The sequence below is a fragment of the Carassius carassius genome, chromosome 2 (genome assembly GCF_963082965.1).
Source record: "Carassius carassius chromosome 2, fCarCar2.1, whole genome shotgun sequence".
In the NCBI taxonomy this organism is placed as follows: Eukaryota; Metazoa; Chordata; class Actinopteri; order Cypriniformes; family Cyprinidae; genus Carassius; species Carassius carassius.
Genome location: NC_081756.1, coordinates 18,231,218 through 18,251,172, shown reverse-complemented (window position 1 = coordinate 18,251,172; position 19,955 = coordinate 18,231,218). Strand labels below are relative to the sequence as shown.

The 19,955-nt window shown below is 37.8% G+C and overlaps 1 protein-coding gene across 2 annotated transcripts in view; it reads right to left on the bottom strand.

Annotated features, from left to right (window-relative positions):
• Positions 1–1,147: 1,147 nt before the first annotated feature.
• Positions 1,148–19,955, bottom strand: part of LOC132105293 (ubiquitin carboxyl-terminal hydrolase MINDY-2-like) — a 32,385-nt gene continuing 13,577 nt past the window's right edge. Inside the window, exons 3-9 of one of the 2 annotated variants that reach the window (XM_059510437.1) lie at positions 19,483–19,547; positions 14,437–14,595; positions 13,787–13,889; positions 12,717–12,859; positions 11,782–11,955; positions 7,574–7,759; positions 1,148–3,423 (exon numbers count right to left, since the gene is read on the bottom strand). In XM_059510437.1, coding sequence (XP_059366420.1) covers positions 3,259–3,423; positions 7,574–7,759; positions 11,782–11,955; positions 12,717–12,859; positions 13,787–13,889; positions 14,437–14,595; positions 19,483–19,547 — 995 coding nt within the window. In that variant the 3' untranslated portion in view covers positions 1,148–3,258. The remainder of the gene's footprint in view (positions 3,424–7,573; positions 7,760–11,781; positions 11,956–12,716; positions 12,860–13,786; positions 13,890–14,436; positions 14,596–19,482; positions 19,548–19,955) is intronic. The other variant, XM_059510438.1, reaches the window with a different exon arrangement.

Here is a 19,955-nt window from a genome sequence, read left to right as displayed (position 1 = left end):
ATTCTCGTTATTTCCTGATTCCAAAGAAGGATGGTTCACTTCATCCTATTCTAGATCTCAGAGTGATGAACAAACATGTGAGGAAATAAAATTTTAGAATTTTAACCCACAACGTTCTCTCTGGTGCAATAAAACAAAATGATTGGTTCACACGGATTGATCTGAAAGATGAATTTTTTCCACATAAGCATTTATCCTCCACACAGGAAGTTTCTTAGTTTCGCCTACCAAGGCATATGTTACAAATTCACAGTCATTTGGGCTCGCACTCAGTCCCTGATTGTTTTGTCCTTGTGCAGAGGCGGGTTTGGAGCCACTAAGAATAGCGGAGCTCAAAATCCTGACATATACAGACGATTGGCTGATTATAGCCGATTTGCAAAAGAGGGTGATGCAGAACATGCCCTGTGTGCTTGCTCACATCACAGCACTCAGCTTCAGAGTGAAGGTAAACAAGACCAATTTCACTCCCGCTCAAAGTTATTTTTCTGGGGCTTGAACTGAGTTTAGTAGAATAAGCACACATCTCTCACAAGAGCGCATTCTCTCCCTAATTAATTTCCTCTCACTTCAGGCAGGGAGCGAAAGTGCGATATCGCACATGTCTCAAACTGCAGGGTTTGTGGCTGAGCAGACTACGTTCAGTGCGCACAAACTATTTAGAGCTTTTGACCATATGGAAAGTTCTGAATTATTTTCTGCCTCACCTGCAGGGGCATCATGTTCACGTACGCTGCGATCAGGGACCTGTCCATGTCTCTCCCATAGGTGGATATCAAACACAAAATGATGAAAGGGAACAATAGGTTACTGTTGTAACGCGATTCTCTGAAACATTGAGTGGAGAGATCCACCAGCTTTGTCCCGCTTGCCGCACAAGAACTGAATATACTTATTGGAGATTAGTGACGCGTGCAGCCCATGTATGCTCTCAGGTAAGGGGGTGGTACCTTACCTGGCATTGGCTGCGCGCTTCTGTCTGTCTAGCCAGACTTGGTACAACTGGATGATTCTGCAGAGGTCAGGGGCGGATGCCGATAGATAGGAGGAACCGATAGTTGCCAGGGGAGGGGTTGCTTCTATAGCGTAGACTACATTAGAATTTAACTTGTTAATATCTAACGATGAACATAAACTAACTCAATCACAAAATGCAGTCCTTTAATCAAATTACCAGTGAATGTGCTTGGTACACACTGAAATTCATGGGGTTTAGCACTGGAAATATTATGTTTGGAACTTCCACATTCCCTGCTTCCAATGGGAGTCTATAAGAGTGTCGCAACTGTCTTTTTCTGGTGCAAACTAGCCTTAACAAAGGGGACTATTTTAAATAAAACCCTGTGTTTCACATTTTACACAATTTGAATCTATATCCATTACAAAGTAAGCTAACACACATCAAACTGTTTGCAAGACACTCATGGATATGTTCCTTCTGTGAAGGCCTGTGCGGTTTTCGGTCTATGGTAAGGTCTACAGATTGTCTCAGTCTTGTCTCTCCTGTTTTTGTCAGTATAAAAAGATACTGTAAATATTGTAAGGCTTTTTATATACAGAGAGTATTGGCAACTAAGGGATCAAATGTCAAATGAACAGCTCCAGCCCATGACTCGCATAAACAGCATCTTCTGTGCTCGCATGTAACGTCAACCACCAGGAAAACTGATGACTTCACCATCTTAAAGCTCATCTACATGCAGGAGTTGTTCATACTTGCATTGTGAGAGCAGAACAACATGTAAAATAGCCCAACTTTAGCGTTTCCCTGAGCCTAAACCTCAGTACAATGCTCAGTTCAAGGCATTTCGCTGGAATGTTTGGATAGAAAAGACCTTGTCTCTCAGTATGCAGCATTGGAACAGAATGGGCTTGAGTAATCATTTCCTACCTTACATCCATATAGCATATATGAATATGTACAATGTACATGAAAGAGTGTGAAGATTACAGCTAGACCTAGCGATAAACCGATATATCGGTCAGCTCGTTTATTCGGCCAGTGTCCATTTTCAGACTATCACCATAGGGCGATAACAGTGTAGCTTGCCCGATTAACAGAAGTGCTAAATTTCCTCTTGCTATTTCTTTCAAGAACTGGCCAACCTGCTCTTCATATTTCAGTATCAACATCGGCCCTTTGTAAAACCGATATCATTTGCGGAAAACAAACCATTATGATCAAAGGTAAGATTTCTTTACAAGAACCATTCGTTTTTTTGGGCAATTAACACTGTAGTTCATTGAGCAATGCCAAATTTCATGGTAATGATCCTAATCATTTGATAAGTCAAATATGAACCAAACTTTTGGCTAAAAGGTAAAAGTTGACCATGTATTTTATATAATCTATTGATTTTGATATTTTAAAGCTATTTACATTAATGGTAGTGTCAGTTGTTCACTGATATTAACAGTTAATGTCCTATTTGCAAACATTCTTTTGTAGACACATTTAAATAACAAACAGGATTTTATACTGCCTAATAAGAAAACCCTTTTTAAAAGCATTTGTTTCATCAAGATCTCCCTCTCTTAAATTGAGGTCACTTCTCCTACAATATCAAGTTCAACAATGATTGAACTTGACAAAATTTGGCATCAAACTGCCAGGCAAAGAACTATGATGGCCTACATCATGTCCTGAGACATAACCTTTGCCAAATGACCTCTTGGCTTGCTACCTTTTCATGTGAACGGCCATTCGTTAAAAGATCTCAGGTATCCTTCAGTTAAATAAAAGAAACTGACCAATACAACTAATTTACATATGCATATGTAGGGGCAACCTGGTAGAAAATAGCTTATAAACAACAGCAAATAACGGAAATTCACAAAAAAGAAAATGCTTTGTATAATGAAAAAAAGTAGTGCCATGGGGTTTTTTTTGTTGGGGGGGGGGGTCTTTTTGCCTACTGCTGTGTGTGCATTACCTTGTTTTACTAAAAACAAAAACTTCCTGGTGACCCCACACAAATATAGTGCACTGAAGTGGTTTTCCTGCTGAGAACATTTGGCCAGCTCTACGAAAGATGTCGTGATAGTCCTTGTAGTGACACCCCTCTCTTCTTGTCTGCATCTTCAGAACTCTGAGAGTTAAAATCAGGCACAAGTGGCTTGAGAATGGCAAGTCCTCTCCGTCTATCACACTTCATCTCTGTCGTCTATTCTTTCTCCACCTCAGGCTGGGAGACGCATTGCAGAGCCACTGGAATTTAACTGCTGCCCATTTCAAACTCCACGTAGAGTCCACTGCTGTTACAACAAGATGCATTTGTCTTTGTCCTTGGCTTCCTTCTTGGGTTTGCGTTCCCCCGTTGAGGGCTGTTTTCCAGGGCTTGGAGAAGCCATGGCTCCCCCCGCTGAGGCTCCAGCAGATGCTACTTTATCCATCTGGTCAGCAACCACTGCTGGTTGTTGCCCCTGACAGGAGAGGAACAAATTAACCTCTTATTTTAACTGTTTAAAGTAGGCATGAAATGAAATACATGTTATTGATCTTACTCATAGGTGTGATCGACAAAGGACAAAAAAGCAGGAAACTATACGGTGCACTTACCCCCCCCCTCACCACCACACGCACACAGTGACATAATTTATATAGTATAATAATACATTAATAAAAAATATTGTACTTGTTTTTTGTTTAAATGAATTTATAAATTAAATAATTAAAAAAGGGAAGAAAAATTTAAATACACATCTAAATTAAATGATTGAAAAAAAAATCATAAAAGGAGTAATGTGGGAAATATGCTTCAAAGACTGGGCAAAATAGGGATGAAATCCCAAAAATCTGTCAATAACTTGCTGCTGACGTGCACGAAAACTAGCCATTTATTGGGCATTTCTTGTCCTCCCAGATGTTTTGTTTTTCCTTATTACTATGGTGTCCTTTACATCTATAAAAAATAACATCTTTATTTGCCTCTATATTTTTGAAAGGTATCTTTTCTTGTGTTTTTGTTCAGCCATTTTGTCAGTGCTTTATTATAGACTTCTATGATTGCTAATTCACAACAGAAGACGATTATTAGGTTGAACGTTCAGAATACGATTCCAAAGGTTATATTTCAGCACGAATTTCGCGAATGGACAGCGACTCTTAAGTAGCACGTAGAACGCGTTCATGTCAAGCAATGGCGGATACAGAACGTCATTAATAGGTGGGCCTGGTTAATATACGGAGGGGCTTTGGGTTTTTTTCAATCTTATACACCTGATTCCCGGGCTCCGTATTATAGAGCTTTCACACTGCGCGCGGATGCGGTCCGGCGATCCGTTCCTATTTCTGAATATAGAGTCTATTTCTGATGTGCTGCACGCGCTGAATTAAAGTGACAGGCTGACAGTGCATGGTTCGTGGTCAAAATGAACACAGATTGACATGAAAATATAATAATCTCACCATAAATGCGTTTAATTAAATAAAATGTAGTAATCTCACCATAAATGCATTTAATTTAATTATACTCTTTTACACAGTCATCTTTTTTTACTTTAGGACCGAGGTAAAGCAAGGAAAAATTAAATTTACTTCAACAAGGCGACATAATGAACAACTCTCGTCTCATTTATGGTGGAGGTGAAAAAACAATTTCTGTGTGACATGCAATATTTATTATATTAAAACTTAAATGCAAAAGAAAAGGCATGATATTCGGCTGTTTTTGTCAATTTTAAGTTTTAATTAGAAATGTTTGTGATTTTAATATAAGTACTACATGGTTAAATATTTTACCACTTGTTTGAGCAACTTAATATATAAATCTATATAAGTAGCGCTGAATAATACGTTGTTTAAATTGTGTTAAAGCGTCTATTGAGTGTATATGTACACAGAGAATCGCAATGCTGACAAACCTTTTTTTTTTAACTTTTTTAATAAAAGTTTCTGATAACTTCTGGATTTGAAATACAAATAGTGAGTATGTGTTTGTGGTAGCCTACAGTCGTGGATCAGTCACGCACTGCGCACGGAGTATGTGTGTTTCACAGTGTAACAGTGGCATTACGCCAATTTTAAGTCGGTGTGCGCACGGAGAGCGTGTGGCCGGTGTTGTGCCCAATTTTGACCCCCTGCCAAATTATTACCCCCCTAGTATTGGTAGGTTTAGGAGTAGGTTTGGGGGAGGGGTTAGGATTAGGAGTGGGGTTAGGATTAGGCAATCAGGTAGCGATTTGAACGAGGGGCTTAATAATTTGGCAGGGGGTCAAAATTGGGCACAACAACGGCCCGTGCAAAAAAAAAATTCACAAGAGAACGAGCTGTGTTGCGTGATAGCATCACTGGACTGACACGTGATATGCCGACATAATATTTTTATTTTGTAGCTATTTTTCGTAGCTACTGTACTTAAATGTCCTCAGGAAACTATTAAAATTAAATTATTTATTAATTCGTTATTATTACAATTTAAAAAATATTGTTTTTATTAATCTGATTGGGTGGGCCACCAGTCAATCACCCATAATTCCGCGCTTGATGTCAAATAAAGTTTTTGGGAAAATCGCGTGGATTCATTAGTTCGCAAATCGGACGAGTCATTAGTGGACAGATATGCTCATATGCTCCGCGCATATAACGTTACTCCAAAATATATTTTTAGGTCGCACAGATTAAATTTCAGGAGCATATGCGACAAAAATGTTGGCAATTTCGAGCCTTGTAGAAGCTGCTAAACTTTCTAGCTAGAAGCAAGCAATAACCAACATGGCGTTACTTTACTAAGTTAGCCCAGAATCGTTTAACATTAATGTTATGGAATCATGACAAAAGTGATCAATTGATTGGTCAAATTTTACTAGCCTTTAATCATTCCAAAAAAAGGACAACACTTAAGGTCTTTGGGGTCATTTTGACCCCAAACTTTTAAAAAGCGATTGCATAAGGAAATATACATTTTTTATATGGAAAACTATATATCATTTCACAAGAGAACGAGCTCTGTTGCGTGATAGCATCACTGGACTGACACGTGATATGCCGACATAATATTTTTATTTTGTAGCTATTTTTCGTAGCTACTGTACTTAAATGTCCTCAGGAAACTATTAAAATTAAATTATTTATTAATTCGTTATTATTACAATTGAAAAAATATTGTTTTTATTAATCTGATTGGGTGGGCCACCAGTCAATCACCCATAATTCCGCGCTTGATGTCAAATAAAGTTTTTGGGAAAAGCGCGTGGAATTGCGGCGAGCGTTTATAACCTTGCACGTTGAGAGCGCTCTTCAGAGCTAAGATACATTGTTATCGGGAAACTCGACACAGATCAGATTTAAGCATTCATTAAAGTGAATCGGTTCAAAGGAGTCATTAGTTCGCAAATCGGACGAGTCATTAGTGGACAGATATGCTCATATGCTCATATTCGCAAACAGATATGCTCATATGCTCATATTCGCAAATCGGACGAGTCATTAGTGGACAGATATGCTCATATGCTCCGCGCATATAACGTTACTCCAAAATATATTTTTAGGTCGCACAGATTAAATTTCAGGAGCATATGCGACAAAAATGTTGGCAATTTCGAGCCTTGTAGAAGCTGCTAAACTTTCTAGCTAGAAGTAAGCAATAACCAACATGGCGTTACTTTGCTAAGTTAGCCCAGAATCGTTTAACATTAATGTTATGGAATCATGACAAAAGTGATCAATTGATTGGTCAAATTTTACTAGACCTGCATATAAAAATGAAAGACAATATTTTGGATTTGCTTACATGAATCACCCGTGTTTGCGGTCTTCGTCAGTCAACTGGAGCTGTTTACGTGAGTAGATGGTTGGGTGTGTGCGCATTCAGAACGGTGCATGTACACTTTGAACTTCAATCGTGACAAATTATTGGACTACTTGCGGAGTGACATGACGACATGATTCAAAGGCACAAAAAACGTTGACAGCGGTGAGCGATCATTATGTTTACCAATACCCGACCCATCGCAACCGCCTACACCCCGACCCCCGCACTTTTTTTTTTTTTTTGCTTGATTTACGAGAGAATCATTTTCAGGTCGGAAAAGCCGGATTTCCGGATTTTTCCGGAAGAACCACACCCCATTACTGTAAACAATTCACCCATACGTATGTTTAAAAAAACTTTAAAAAATTAAAATGTCAGAATTTGATCTTCCTTTGAAATGAAAAAACTTTTGTCTGGTTTGCCGAACTTTTCCAATCCTTTAGTCCACTTAAACCCTACCCCGTTGTTACAATCGACTGCACGCTTGCAATCAGATCCGCCTTCATCCAATCAACAATTGATCTGTAGAACAATGTCCCTGCCCTTCGATTTTTTTATTCCAAATAATCTGCTTCACTCAGATGTATGTTACTGTATGGAAGAAGAGATCTGTCATTTCATCGCAAATTTACACATTCATGGTTTGCTAGGTGTTATTTATCCTCCTAAACAACTAATGCAACAGCCTTTCAGCTGCCTCCTTCAAGTCTGGATCACCATGGCATTAATGTGATGTTATGTTATGTCAGATTGAATGTGTAATTGTGGAAAATGGCATTTTAGGTAAATGATCTTAAGTATATGTTTGTTTATCAACTCACCTGTGCCTGTGCAGCAGCTGCTGCCTGTGCCTGTTCCTGCTCCTGATAGTACTGTGACGCTCTGCGGTCCTCCTCCTCCTGCAGCTTCTTGGCCAGCTCTAGATCACTGATGCCTTCTGGGATCTGTTCCCAACCCAGGTCTGAGGCCTGCTGTTCCTGCTGCAGAGACAGCGCCATCAAGTAGTCCTACACATACAAAGGGGAAAATTAAAATGGTCAACATCTATGCAGTTCTTATGCTGTTGAGAATATGATATATATGATGGGGTAAGGCAATTATATATAGACTACTTCTATATTACCTTTAGGAGCTTGATGTATTATTAAATAATATAAATTACTATACGATCAACCTTTGATCAATTGATTGCTTCCTTGCTGAATAAGTATTAATTAAAAACAAAATACTTAAAATGTATTCTTTATTTGTATTATATTTATCAGTATAGATATATAATCCTATATTAAATGAAAAAAGAGCAGCCTAAACTCCTTTTGTGTGCCATAAAACATAAATCATATTCCTTTGTGGGTGAATTATTTCTTTCTGTAGATGATTATATTATAGCTTAGCCCGAATCCTTACAGTAGTTAAGGAGCTTACATAATACTTTATGGAAAAAAAAACATGGTACATAATGAATATCCAGAATGTTTGCCTGTGAATTGACTATTTAGTTTGCTAACTGAGCCCACGACACAACACTTCAACGACTGTTTTACAGTAAAGTCTGACTTTTAGAGCACAGTCATCTCTAAGCCCTTCACTTATACAGACACTTCATTATTAAACACCCAATACAAGAGCAGAAGAGAGAGACAAAGGATCAGTGTCACGTGAGAAACTTCTGTGTCATCAGGCATGAAAGCATCCCAAAGGTACAGGGGGAGGGTTACACAGAGCTGGAAGAAGGGTTGGGGAGCTTTTAACATCAATAATTGAGGAATTCTTCCAGTGGGCAACGGAGCAGAATTAGTGCTAGAGGACAGCAGTGAGCTACAAAGCCCAATATAGATAAACTGCACTTTCACAGAGACTGGCTGTGTCTCAACAGGATGTCAACATTCACGGCTCACTGTAATATCAGTCTCTAGAGCTCGGCGTTACCTGAGGGTCACTGGGATTCTGTGAAATTAAACGACTTAGTCACTCCATTAGGTACACAGGGTATATTTCTTAAAGATGGGGTTGTGTGATTACCACAATTTAAATATCAGGAACTTAAATGTCTAACGTAAAGTTCTTGTTATCCAGAAGCATAGGAACAATTGAAAAGCTTTGAAGATTGGATCTTTGAATACTAATTTTTAAAAGTGATTTCATTTGCAGGGGTGAACTTAATGCTTTTTTTAAAGAGAGGTACCTGGAAAAGACCCCAAACTTTTTATTGTATTCCAAACTCTCCCTCTGTAATGACTTCTTTATGGCATCAAGGCAGCAGCGTTTGTGAAAATTCATTGAAAATTAATTCAGTTATAGTTGCTAGTAATTTGAACATTTTAGTGGATACAGAGACATATGATGAACTGGATACAGAATTTATTGGTAAACCATGGCATTTGAAGGAATTGTCAGCAGTTGCATTTAAACAATTGCATAATTTTGTTGTCACTCCTGTAGACAGCAGAACTCTACATTTGGAACAAATTATGAGTGACAACTTCTTTTAGCTGCATTTTTATTTATTTTTTGCTGACAAATGCTGCATTTATTTGATAAGTACATTGACCACAGCAATATTGTGAAATATTTTTACAGTTTAAAATAACTATTTTCTATTTGAATATATTTAAAAATGTAATATATTCCTGTTAAGTCCACTTTTCCAGATCGTTCATATTCAGTGCTTACTCTTACAATGTAGTGCGTCTTTACTGTCACTTTTGATCAATTTAATGTATGTTTACTGAATGAGAGTATTAATTTATGTTAAACAAATCTTCCTGACCCCAAACTTTTGAATGGTAGTGTACAGTCGTGGCCAAAAGTTTTGAGAATTACATAAATATTAGTTATCAAAAAGTTTGCTGCTAAACTGCTTTTAGATCTTTGTTTCATTTGTTTCTGTGATGTACTGAAATATAATTACAAGCACTTCATACGTTTCAAAGGCTTTTATCGACAATTACATGACATTTATGCAAAGAGTCAGTATTTGCAGTGCTGGCCCTTCTTTTTCAGGACCTCTGCAATTCGACTGGGCATGCTCTCAATCAACTTCTGGGCCAAATCCTGACTGATAGCAACCCATTCTTTCATAATCACTTCTTGGAGTTTGTCAGAATTAGTGGGTTTTGGTTTGTCCACCCGCCTCTTGAGGATTGATCACAAGTTCTCAATGGGATTAAGATCTGGGGAGTTTCCAGGCCATGGACCCAAAATTTCAACATTCTGGTCCCCGAGCCACTTAGTTATCACTTTTGCCTTATGGCACGGTGCTCCATCGTGCTGGAGAATTCATTGTTCTTCACCAAACTGTTGTTGGATTGTTGGAAGAAGTTGCTGTTGGAGGGTGTTTTGGTACCATTCTTTATTCATGGCTGTGTTTTTGGGCAGAATTGTGAGTGAGTCTTGGCCTCACTGTGCGTGCAGATGCGCTCACACCTGCACTGGTGGCACTCCGATCCCGCAGCTGAATCCTCTTTAGGAGACGATCCTGGTGCTTGCTGGACTTTCTTGGACGCCCTGAAGCCTTCTTTACAAGAATTGAACCTCTTTCCTTGAAGTTCTTGATGATCCTATAAATTGTTGATTTAGGTGCAATCTTAGTAGCCACAATATCCTTGCCTGTGAAGCCATTTTTATGCAACGCAATGATGGCTGCACGCGTTTCTTTGCAGGTCACCATGGTTAACAATGGAAGAACAATGATTTCAAGCATCACCCTCCTTTTAACATGTCAAGTCTGCAATTCTAACCCAATCAGCCTGACATAATGATCTCCAGCCTTGTGCTCGTCAACATTCTCACCTGAGTTAACAAGACGATTACTGAAATGATCTCAGCAGGTCCTTTAATGACAGCAGTGAAATGCAGTGGAAAGGTTTTTTTGGGATTAAGTTAATTTTCATGGCAAAGAAGGACTATGCAATTCATCTGATCACTCTTCATAACATTCTGGAGTATATGCAAATTGCTATTATATAAACTTAAGCAGCAACTTTTCCAATTTCCAATATTTATGTAATTCTCAAAACTTTTGGCCACGACTGTATATACATGGCTGCTACTGGCCAAATGGGTACCCTTAGCAGAATTGTATTGTTCTGCAAGTGTTTGATTGTCCTGCAAGTGTAACAACAGCAATTACCAGGCCTTTGGCACCCTTTGCAAGCATTTGTAAATTAATTTATTTTGTATTACATTATGTAACAATGTTATTCCATGAAACCATATGATTATTATTAATTAGCCAATCATCATTGCTCAAGTCATTTTAAAGGCTGTTGTTAGCTTAGGTCTGTTTTTATCATAAATTATTAGGCTGAATACTTTGTTAATTATTATTTGAACCATGACTTTATTTGGTTTTATTCATAGTAAAACCACGGTTAAGGTTTTTGTATGGGAACATGGAAACTCAGAGAGAATATTAAGGCAGATGCGTTGGTGACAGTTAAATTATTACCGATATTCACGTTATTAACGTCAACAGACAAAGAAGCTTAACAGGATTATGAATGTACATGAAAAGGATACACCGGTTTCATCTTGAGATTTTGAACTTTTTCTTTTCTCAGCGACTTTTGATGTCTTTTTTTTCGGAAATAGCTGTCCAACAATTCTGATCATTAGCAGTCAGCTGCAAACATAAGGTGAGGGTGGGCTCGGATGCGGGAATGGCACGTCACGTGTGCTTAAGACTACTGCCTACACTGTAAAATGCATTTTTAAAAATTTTATATATATATATATATATATATATATATATATATATATATATATATATATATATATAAATAAAACAAAAAAATTAAAAAATAAATTTTTTAGCAATTGGGATGGTGCCCTATGCAAACTGCATACTCTGTGTATAGAAAGCAGTGGTACTGTGTATATGAATTAAATTACAGTCTTTAATTTAACTTTAATCATAAAGGACCCATGTAAATGTTCTTTTACAGACGTCACCCTGAGAAACAACTACTATACTCAGTGTTTATAACTGAATGACACCGAGCACTCCTGAGAAGTTACTAGTCCTGACCTGATTGATCTGGTCTTGCTGACCACGGTACACAGTTTCCGGGTCAGAGGGTGGCCTCAGATGAAACTCTGAGTCACAGAAGTTTCCATCTCCGTCGACATTATGCAGACTTTCCCAGACCACCTTCTCCTCAGTGAGAAACCCCTGATCCGTCACCAGCAGGTACAGCTGGGCCTGAGGAACACAAAGAGAGCATTTATAAAAACATGCAGCAACCTCACAGCTCTCGTCCATCAATCTTTCAACACCCCCAGACCGAGCAAGAGTGGTGTCATGTTCTGAAGTGTGTACACGAGGATCATGCAAGAGTTTTATCTGTGGGTGAAGTGTGTCCTGCTGTTACACAACAGCTCCACTTCCTCCAGATAACAGACATTCACATTTACAGCCTCCCTGATAAGACTGTTTATATATATATAAATGTGTGTGTGTGTGTGTGTGTATAACAACTTTGTATTTTCAATTAATTCTGGGAGCATTTTATTTTCAGCATGTAGTGTACTTGATTGATCAAACATTGAACACACTTTGCATATGGTGTCAGATAATAATAATAATTTGTGGTGGTGTTATATAGGATGAAGACTAAAATTACTGCAATAGCCTTACGCAACTCAATGAACCAGTTACCAGTATAAAATAAAAACTAAATTTGACCGTATATCAGTTTACTTGCATGTGTTTTTTGTCAGACCTTGACCTTTCCAATATGTAAAATCATGGTAATCAGCAATAGCAATAAATCTCCAATATCTATAGTCTTCTCAAGTAGAATTTTAAAGTTCTCTTTTTAGCCACTGGGGGCCACCAACATACAGCATCCCTCTATAGACAAGTGAACCAAATTTACTCTGCTATTAGAGCACTTATTCACAGCAGCACAGAGCCATCTTTCGTCATCCAACATCTCAAATACACTTAAAATTTCAACATGCCTTAAATTTGGTCATGGTGCTGAAGTGATTGTTCCTGAAGAAGACACACAGTTCTCCCTCTTCTACAGTAGAAGTGAGTTCACACAGGCCGTGGTATGTTAGCTGAGTCGCTGTGCTGTTCAGAAACTGCTCTGCCACAAAACCTGGGAAAGAAAGAGCCAGTGTGAAGTGTCTCTGAAATACACAATACAATACAGATACACATTTTGAATGTAAAACCTTAATATCTGCCTTAGCTCTCCTTGGTGCATTACAATGTCCGCTTTGTAAAAAAGTCAAGTTTGATCTTTGAGATTGATCTTTTCAATGAATCTTTGATTCAGTTCACAAAACTGTTCTGAATGATTCATTTACGATGGTAGTCCACTGGTAGAGATTATCAGTGAATAATGATTGAATGTCAGTCTCTCTCACACAAAGCTATCATGCTATCGAAGTCTCCACCCCACTTAAATTTCTCCAGACAGAAGAATGGAAGTCATACAGGTTTGGAAAAACATAAGGGTGAAAAACTGAAGGAAAAAATGTTTGGGTGAACTAATCCTTTAAACACACACTGTCTGAAACTTTATGACATACAGAAATCACACAGCCTGCCAGAGACAAACTCACACACTGGTACAGGGATAGAGTGAGTGGCTGTCAATCAGCCCAAGAGAGAGAAAAGACAGAAACAGACACAGAAAGGGTGCATTCTAAAAGATGCTTTCAGAAAGAGCAAAAAAAGATGGCGAGGGAGATATATTTAGACACAAATGCAGTGAGAGAGGGAGAGAACATTTCAGACAAGCTAAAAACTTCGAAAAGAAGGAGGGTGTTTAATGACTCTTTTGACACAATCTGAGTTGTTTATTTGCATGATGCAATGGAGAAAACATTATTCAGATCATGCATTCATATTCACAAGGCATTAATACATCTAAATGCACAGAAGCCTGGCAAAGAGTGAACTCTAAATGTTCTAAGAAAGTGAATTATGCTACATATGAGCACTTGCCTTCTGGAAGAAGCAGTCTGCATGAATGTATGAAAGGAAATGGAGAAGAGCGATAAGGACAGTGAATACCCACCTTCCCCAGTCAGCTCACTGTTGTCTGACTGTTTACAGCTGATTATCTTCTCTACCAACTGGTTATAGCTGCAGTTTCCCACTGCCTTGACTATATCAGCCATCTACAGACAGTGTGATAAAAATAAGAAAGTCAATATGTTGGTCAAAATATACATGAACGTTAACTTCCATATGGGTGATTTTTGTAGAAGGGGTGAAATTTTAATGTGTAAATCTATGTATTAATTTGTATATTACTTAATCGATTTTTAACTTGATACGGCATTGTGAATACATGGCGATCATTGTGCAGTATTAAAAAATAATGACTGGCAAACTCTATTAAACTGAAAAAAAGTATTGAGGACTGTAGCCCAATGATGATACTAAGAAATTATTTCCAATTAATTTGAGAAATATATATATATATATATATATACTTATCATTAATATTAAATTATTAATCAATGTAATGTTAAATGTTTATTTATTTATTTATTTTTTACTAAAGCCACTTAGTGCACAGTGCACATCATGTATTTGTGAAACTCTGTAGGTTACCACTGTAGAGTAAGATTTTGACATTAAAGCACACAAATGACATCATGTGGTGACATCACGTTTCAGTGGAAATTGCTTTTTTAGAAGGATGTGAACCAGGATGCTGACCTGTGGGTCAACCAGCCATCCATGGTAGAGTGGGATATCCAGCAGGTCAAAGACAATGCACTCGGGTGTGTATTCGAATACCCGCACACCTGTGAACTTAACGTTTACATCCAGACCTGTCTGCAGTTTATGCAGCACTGCCATAGCATCACTCATATTCTAGAGAAAGAGAGAGCAAAGGAATACAAGAAAATAAGGGAACAGTAGCAATTTTTTCCAAAACAACACATGCACACATTTCTGTAAAATGTGACACCCAATTGTCTTACTGCTCTGAGAAGGAAAAATCTCATAACTGGAACAGCTCTAAACACCATAGTTCATCTCCTTTACTTCCTATCTTTCAGTTTTAACCATGATGACCCTCCACTGACTCTCAAAAAAGCACAGCTGCAGGCTCACAAACACAAGCCACTGCAAGGCTACAAACTCCAGTGCAGATCAGCACATACGCGTGTATGTTCAGTATTTGATATAACATTCCACAACCTATGATAATAGTAATTTGTCCGGCTCTCACTTTTAAGTGCTAACAGTATGACCATCTGTTATTATCACACAAAATGAGAGTGTGTGGACAGTTGTTGGGATTAGAGCTTGTAACACGAATCGACCATGTAACAACAACATTATATATCATAAATCATTAATCCCTGGAAACCAGTGAGATTATCTTTGCCCTTTTGTAGGAGATTTCTCTCTCACTCTTTCTGCCCTGGCCATTTTCCGTTGGCACAGGGGATTTCCTAGCACTTTCACTTAATTCAATCCCAATCACTTGTATCTAGAATTCTGGATTTAATTTTGATTAAAAAAAAAAAGGTATTTAATTTGGATAAAAAGTATACAATTATATATAGTTCTATATGTAATTATATATAGGATAGTTCTAGTTCTGATTGAGCAATACAGTGTTCCGAGTTATTTTAGTATTTTATTGTTTATTTATATACTATTATAGTACTTAATAGTAGGGGTGTGCACGGATAGTTGAAAATTCGAATATTCGTTCTCCTCTGATTATTCGATAAATTAAAATTATATTCGAATTTCGCAAAAAAAACAAAAAGAGTCATTATCTGGCTCGGCTCGGTGTTCATCTTCAGTTCTCTCTTCACAGCAGTTCAGTCAGTGTACTGTTTGAGCAAATGAATTACTCCGGGATATTTTTTTTTTTTTAACTCAGAGGGAGTGTCAGCCACATTAAACAAGTTAACAGATTAAGTCATTTGTGGATTAATGCTAATTGGAGACGTGAACCGTTTAAAACGATTCAGTTCGATTTGGTGAACTGAATGATTCGTTCGCGAACCGGATACAACAAACTGCTTTGTTTTGAACTGTCTTACAACAGACACGGAAGAGAAGACAATGCTGAATAAAGTCGTAATTTTTGTTATTTTTGGACCAAAATGTATTTTCGATGCTTCAGCAAATTCTAACTGACCCTCTGATGTCACATGAACTACTTTGATGATGTTTTTCTTACCTTTCTGGACATGGACAGTAGACCGTACACACAGCTTCAATGGAGGGACTGAGAGCTCTCGGACTAAATCTAAAATATCTTAAACTGTGTTCCGAAGATAAACGGAGGACTTACTGGTTTGGAACGGCATGAGGGTGAGTTATTTATGACATAATTTTGATTTTTGGGTGAACTATCCCTTTAAGTAAGTAAAAACCATTTTAATAGTTTTTTGTTTTTGTTTAAAGCAATAAGGCAGTTAAGTCCATCCTTAATTGTGAATATAACCATAGGGGTTGCAAAGGGGGCAGCCTTTTCTGTTACTTTATTCATGACAAGACAACCATATTCTGACATTGAGTGAGCACAGCCTTCATCTCATCTTAACTCTGATCAGAATAACTCAGGTCATCATCCCGCAGCTCAATACCATATTTCCAAAACAACACCAGACACCTTCAGAAAACTGCTGAGTGGTGAGTCCTTGCTCTGCTGGAACACAGGCTGGATGAATCATTGTGGCACAGGCTGACCCGATGGCCAGTGGGTGTATGAGAGCATGTAGAACTGGCACCAGGGTCGGGAGAGCGTTAAAGGTTTGAAAGATCAGCTAAGACCTACCATCTACCAACAGCTCCCATTCAGTCCCGTTGAGCCTGGCACTGGTTCCAACCCCCACCCACACCCTGCCTGTGTGTGGCCCGGCTCTGTCCCTGTGCCCCTGCCAGCGTTTCTGAACCACTCCACTGCCCTGACCCACTTTCTCCAGCTCTATTATACTTGCTCCAGTACTGTGATACTCACTGAGATGCCTATAAAAGCATTCATCTAAAACATCTGTTAGACTGGAAAACATCTGATAAACAGTCAAACCTGAGTGATGTTATTGTGCACTGTTTGCACAGGCTAAACGCATTAAGATCAACACACCGTGAGAAGACAGGCCCCACGAAGTTCTTCCGGACCTTGGTGTGTGTGTGTGTGTGCCCTCTCTCACTCTCTCCTAGTGCTAAAAAGTGCTTCACTAACAGTCACAGAGCCTGGCCGAAGACAGTCAGCTGACCTAGTGTAGAGGGACAGCATTATTCAAGCATGAATGAGGCTCAGCTAAACTTGAAATCGTCTTGGCAGTAAAAAAAAACAAAAAACAAAGTTAAGCCACATTATAAAAACCAATAAAGCAGAGCCTCATACAGAAGAGAAAGAAGAAGGAGAAAGGAGCATGAATCCAGTCAGCCTCCACCTACTACAATAAACAAGAGCACACATTGGGGAACATCAGAAGCACTGCTATCTTAACCCTCACTTTCTCAATCTCACATACAAAAATAGACTCGACTTTGAACCGCTTGAGAGTGAGATATTTCTAAATGAATAGATTATAATGGCAATTAAAAGACTCTCACATTAGCAATATTATATTACATAAACTATAATAAACTATTAGCAATATATTTTACTGGGGGAATATAACAAACCTTAAATAATATAGTTCAAAAAACAGCTTTTTTTTAAAAATAGAAAACATCTTTAACATTATAAATGTCTTTACTGTCATTTATACATCCTTGCTAGATAAAATTATTATATATATATATATATATATATATATAAAAAAAATTAAAAAAACTCCATAAACTTTTGAACGTTGTGTATGTTTTTTCCCCTAGACTGAAGTGGTTAGAGCATCTTACAGCAGTGATTTAAATTATATTTGTTTTTTGCATTACAGCAATAACATTTTCACATTTTGTTAATAATAATTTAATGCGACAGTGCAAAAATGTCTTAATGCAAAAATGGTTATTGGTAAAATATAACACTGTTTCTACAGGTTTTATGAAGGTAAATTAAAGACCTTTTAAAGACCAAGTAAGAACAATTTAAGTAACACATAGTGTTGTAGCAGTTTTCATTCCTAATTGACATTAGTCGACATATATATATATATATATAAACACACAACGTCAACAATAAAAAATGTCAACAAATATTTTGGAGTGTAAACACAGATACTGCTGAGAGTGGTGTTTAGATTAATATGTAAATATGTACTGTATACTTTCTTCTTAATAACAAGTAAACACATAACAAAAATAAAAGAGGTGAGAAAATTTTGATCATAGCGATGAGGATTTGTTTGAACCAGCTCTGCAATTCGAATCTCCGGTCACATCTCGTTTATTTATATTGCCTGATTGATTAAAAGCAAGCAGCTTTACAGTATTTAATAATAATAAAAAATAAATAAATAGTGTCAGTGTCGTTTTTGATAAAAAATTACATCTTTATTCTCTTTTTGGTTTGCACAGATTAAAGCTTGGTCTACTATAACTGTTTACATCATCCACTGGAATACCACTCTCTCGTGAACGTGCATACGAGTCCAGTTAGTGGATGCCAGAGATCACGGTTTATAGTTATAAATATGGATATTTTCCTTACATAAGGCATTTATTAACCACCCAGATTTGTGTGGAGTTCTTTTTATGATGAATGGATGCACTTTATTGGACTTCAAAATCTCAACAGCCATTCACTGCCATTATAAGGCTTAGAAGAGCCAGTACATTTTTTTTTTTATATAACTCCGATTGTATTCGTCTGAAAAAAGAAAGTCATATACACCTAGAATGGCTTGAGGGTGAGTAAACATGGGGTAATTTTCATTTTTGGGTGAACTATCCCTTTAAGGATGTTTAGATATTTGTATTAGAAAAAAAAAATACGGAGGAAGATTTCATGCCATGAATTTATTAAATTTAAGACTTTCTGCTCTAATTTAAGACATCTTTAAGGCCTTAATTTGCGGAAGGGCAAATTAAGACCCATTTAAGACCGCAGAAACCCTGATATGTTTTTTACCCTGTTGATTTGGGGGTGAAATATGTACCAGTTTTGTTGTGGATAGGTTTTGTGGGGTACACTGTACTGGTTTATATTTTACACAGGCTAATAAGGAGAAGGCTTAAACATCACTTCATTGGTCCCTGTCATGCATCCCTACACACCATGTGAGAAGAAATGAGGCATCTCTTTGACCTAACATGTCAAAGTCTGTAGAGCGCACAACTCTATGAGAGGCTCATACTCTCAGTGCAACACAATGATATTTACTTCTGCCATTATATAAACAGTTGGATCCAGACTGGAATGGACCAGTTCTCACAGTTCCTTTAATTCAATGGCAATTCCATGCTTTCCTATCCTTATTTCCTGTTGGGATGGATGGGTGCTGATCTGGATGACTAGCACAACTTGTTTCCTAAAGGCACTGTAATGCCACAGAGAATAAGTGGCTGCTTAATGACAAAGAACCAAGCCATGCTCACTAGTCACTGAAAGAACAAAAGGATGTTTTAAGAAGAGTTGTGAGAAAGACATCTGTCTGAGTGTCTACATGTGCCATGGCTAATGTTTTCTCCTCTTTCAGAGCCACAGGCCTCACCTTTCTCTTCTCATTCTCAGTGTTAATACTACACCATCCCACAAACACACAGAGAGCTATGTAAACAAACTGGCTATCTTCAATAGACTCCCGTTCTGTGAGTCACGAGCAAAACTGCTGTTGCTTTTACCTGTTCATAGTTCAGCCGCTGAGCCTCCGAGATCTCTTTTGGCTTTGCGTCAAGGATATAGTCTCCTGATGTGAAGGAGCAAAAGAAAGAAAAAAAAGGAGGGTTAGGGAAAACATTTCAGAGACAGTGCACTTATGAAAAACACATGCTCACAGGTGACACCAGTCTCCTCTTCACCCCGTTGTAATTAACAAACTGTCTACATATGCCAGTAAACCAAAAGCAGTAAATATTTACATCACCGATATTTCTGTATTTACAGCTTTAGCAGAAATATCAGTCAATACTAGGGCTGCACGATATTGGGAAAAAATGACATTGCGATATTTTAACATCGACACCATCGTGTCAATTGATTAATATGGGCGAGGGAGAGAGAGAGCAAGACAGCGCTTGTGTTGTTTGAAGAGCGCTCTCTCTCTCTCTCCCTCTGTCTCTCCATCTCTTGCACTCTCTCTTTCTCACTCTCTCTC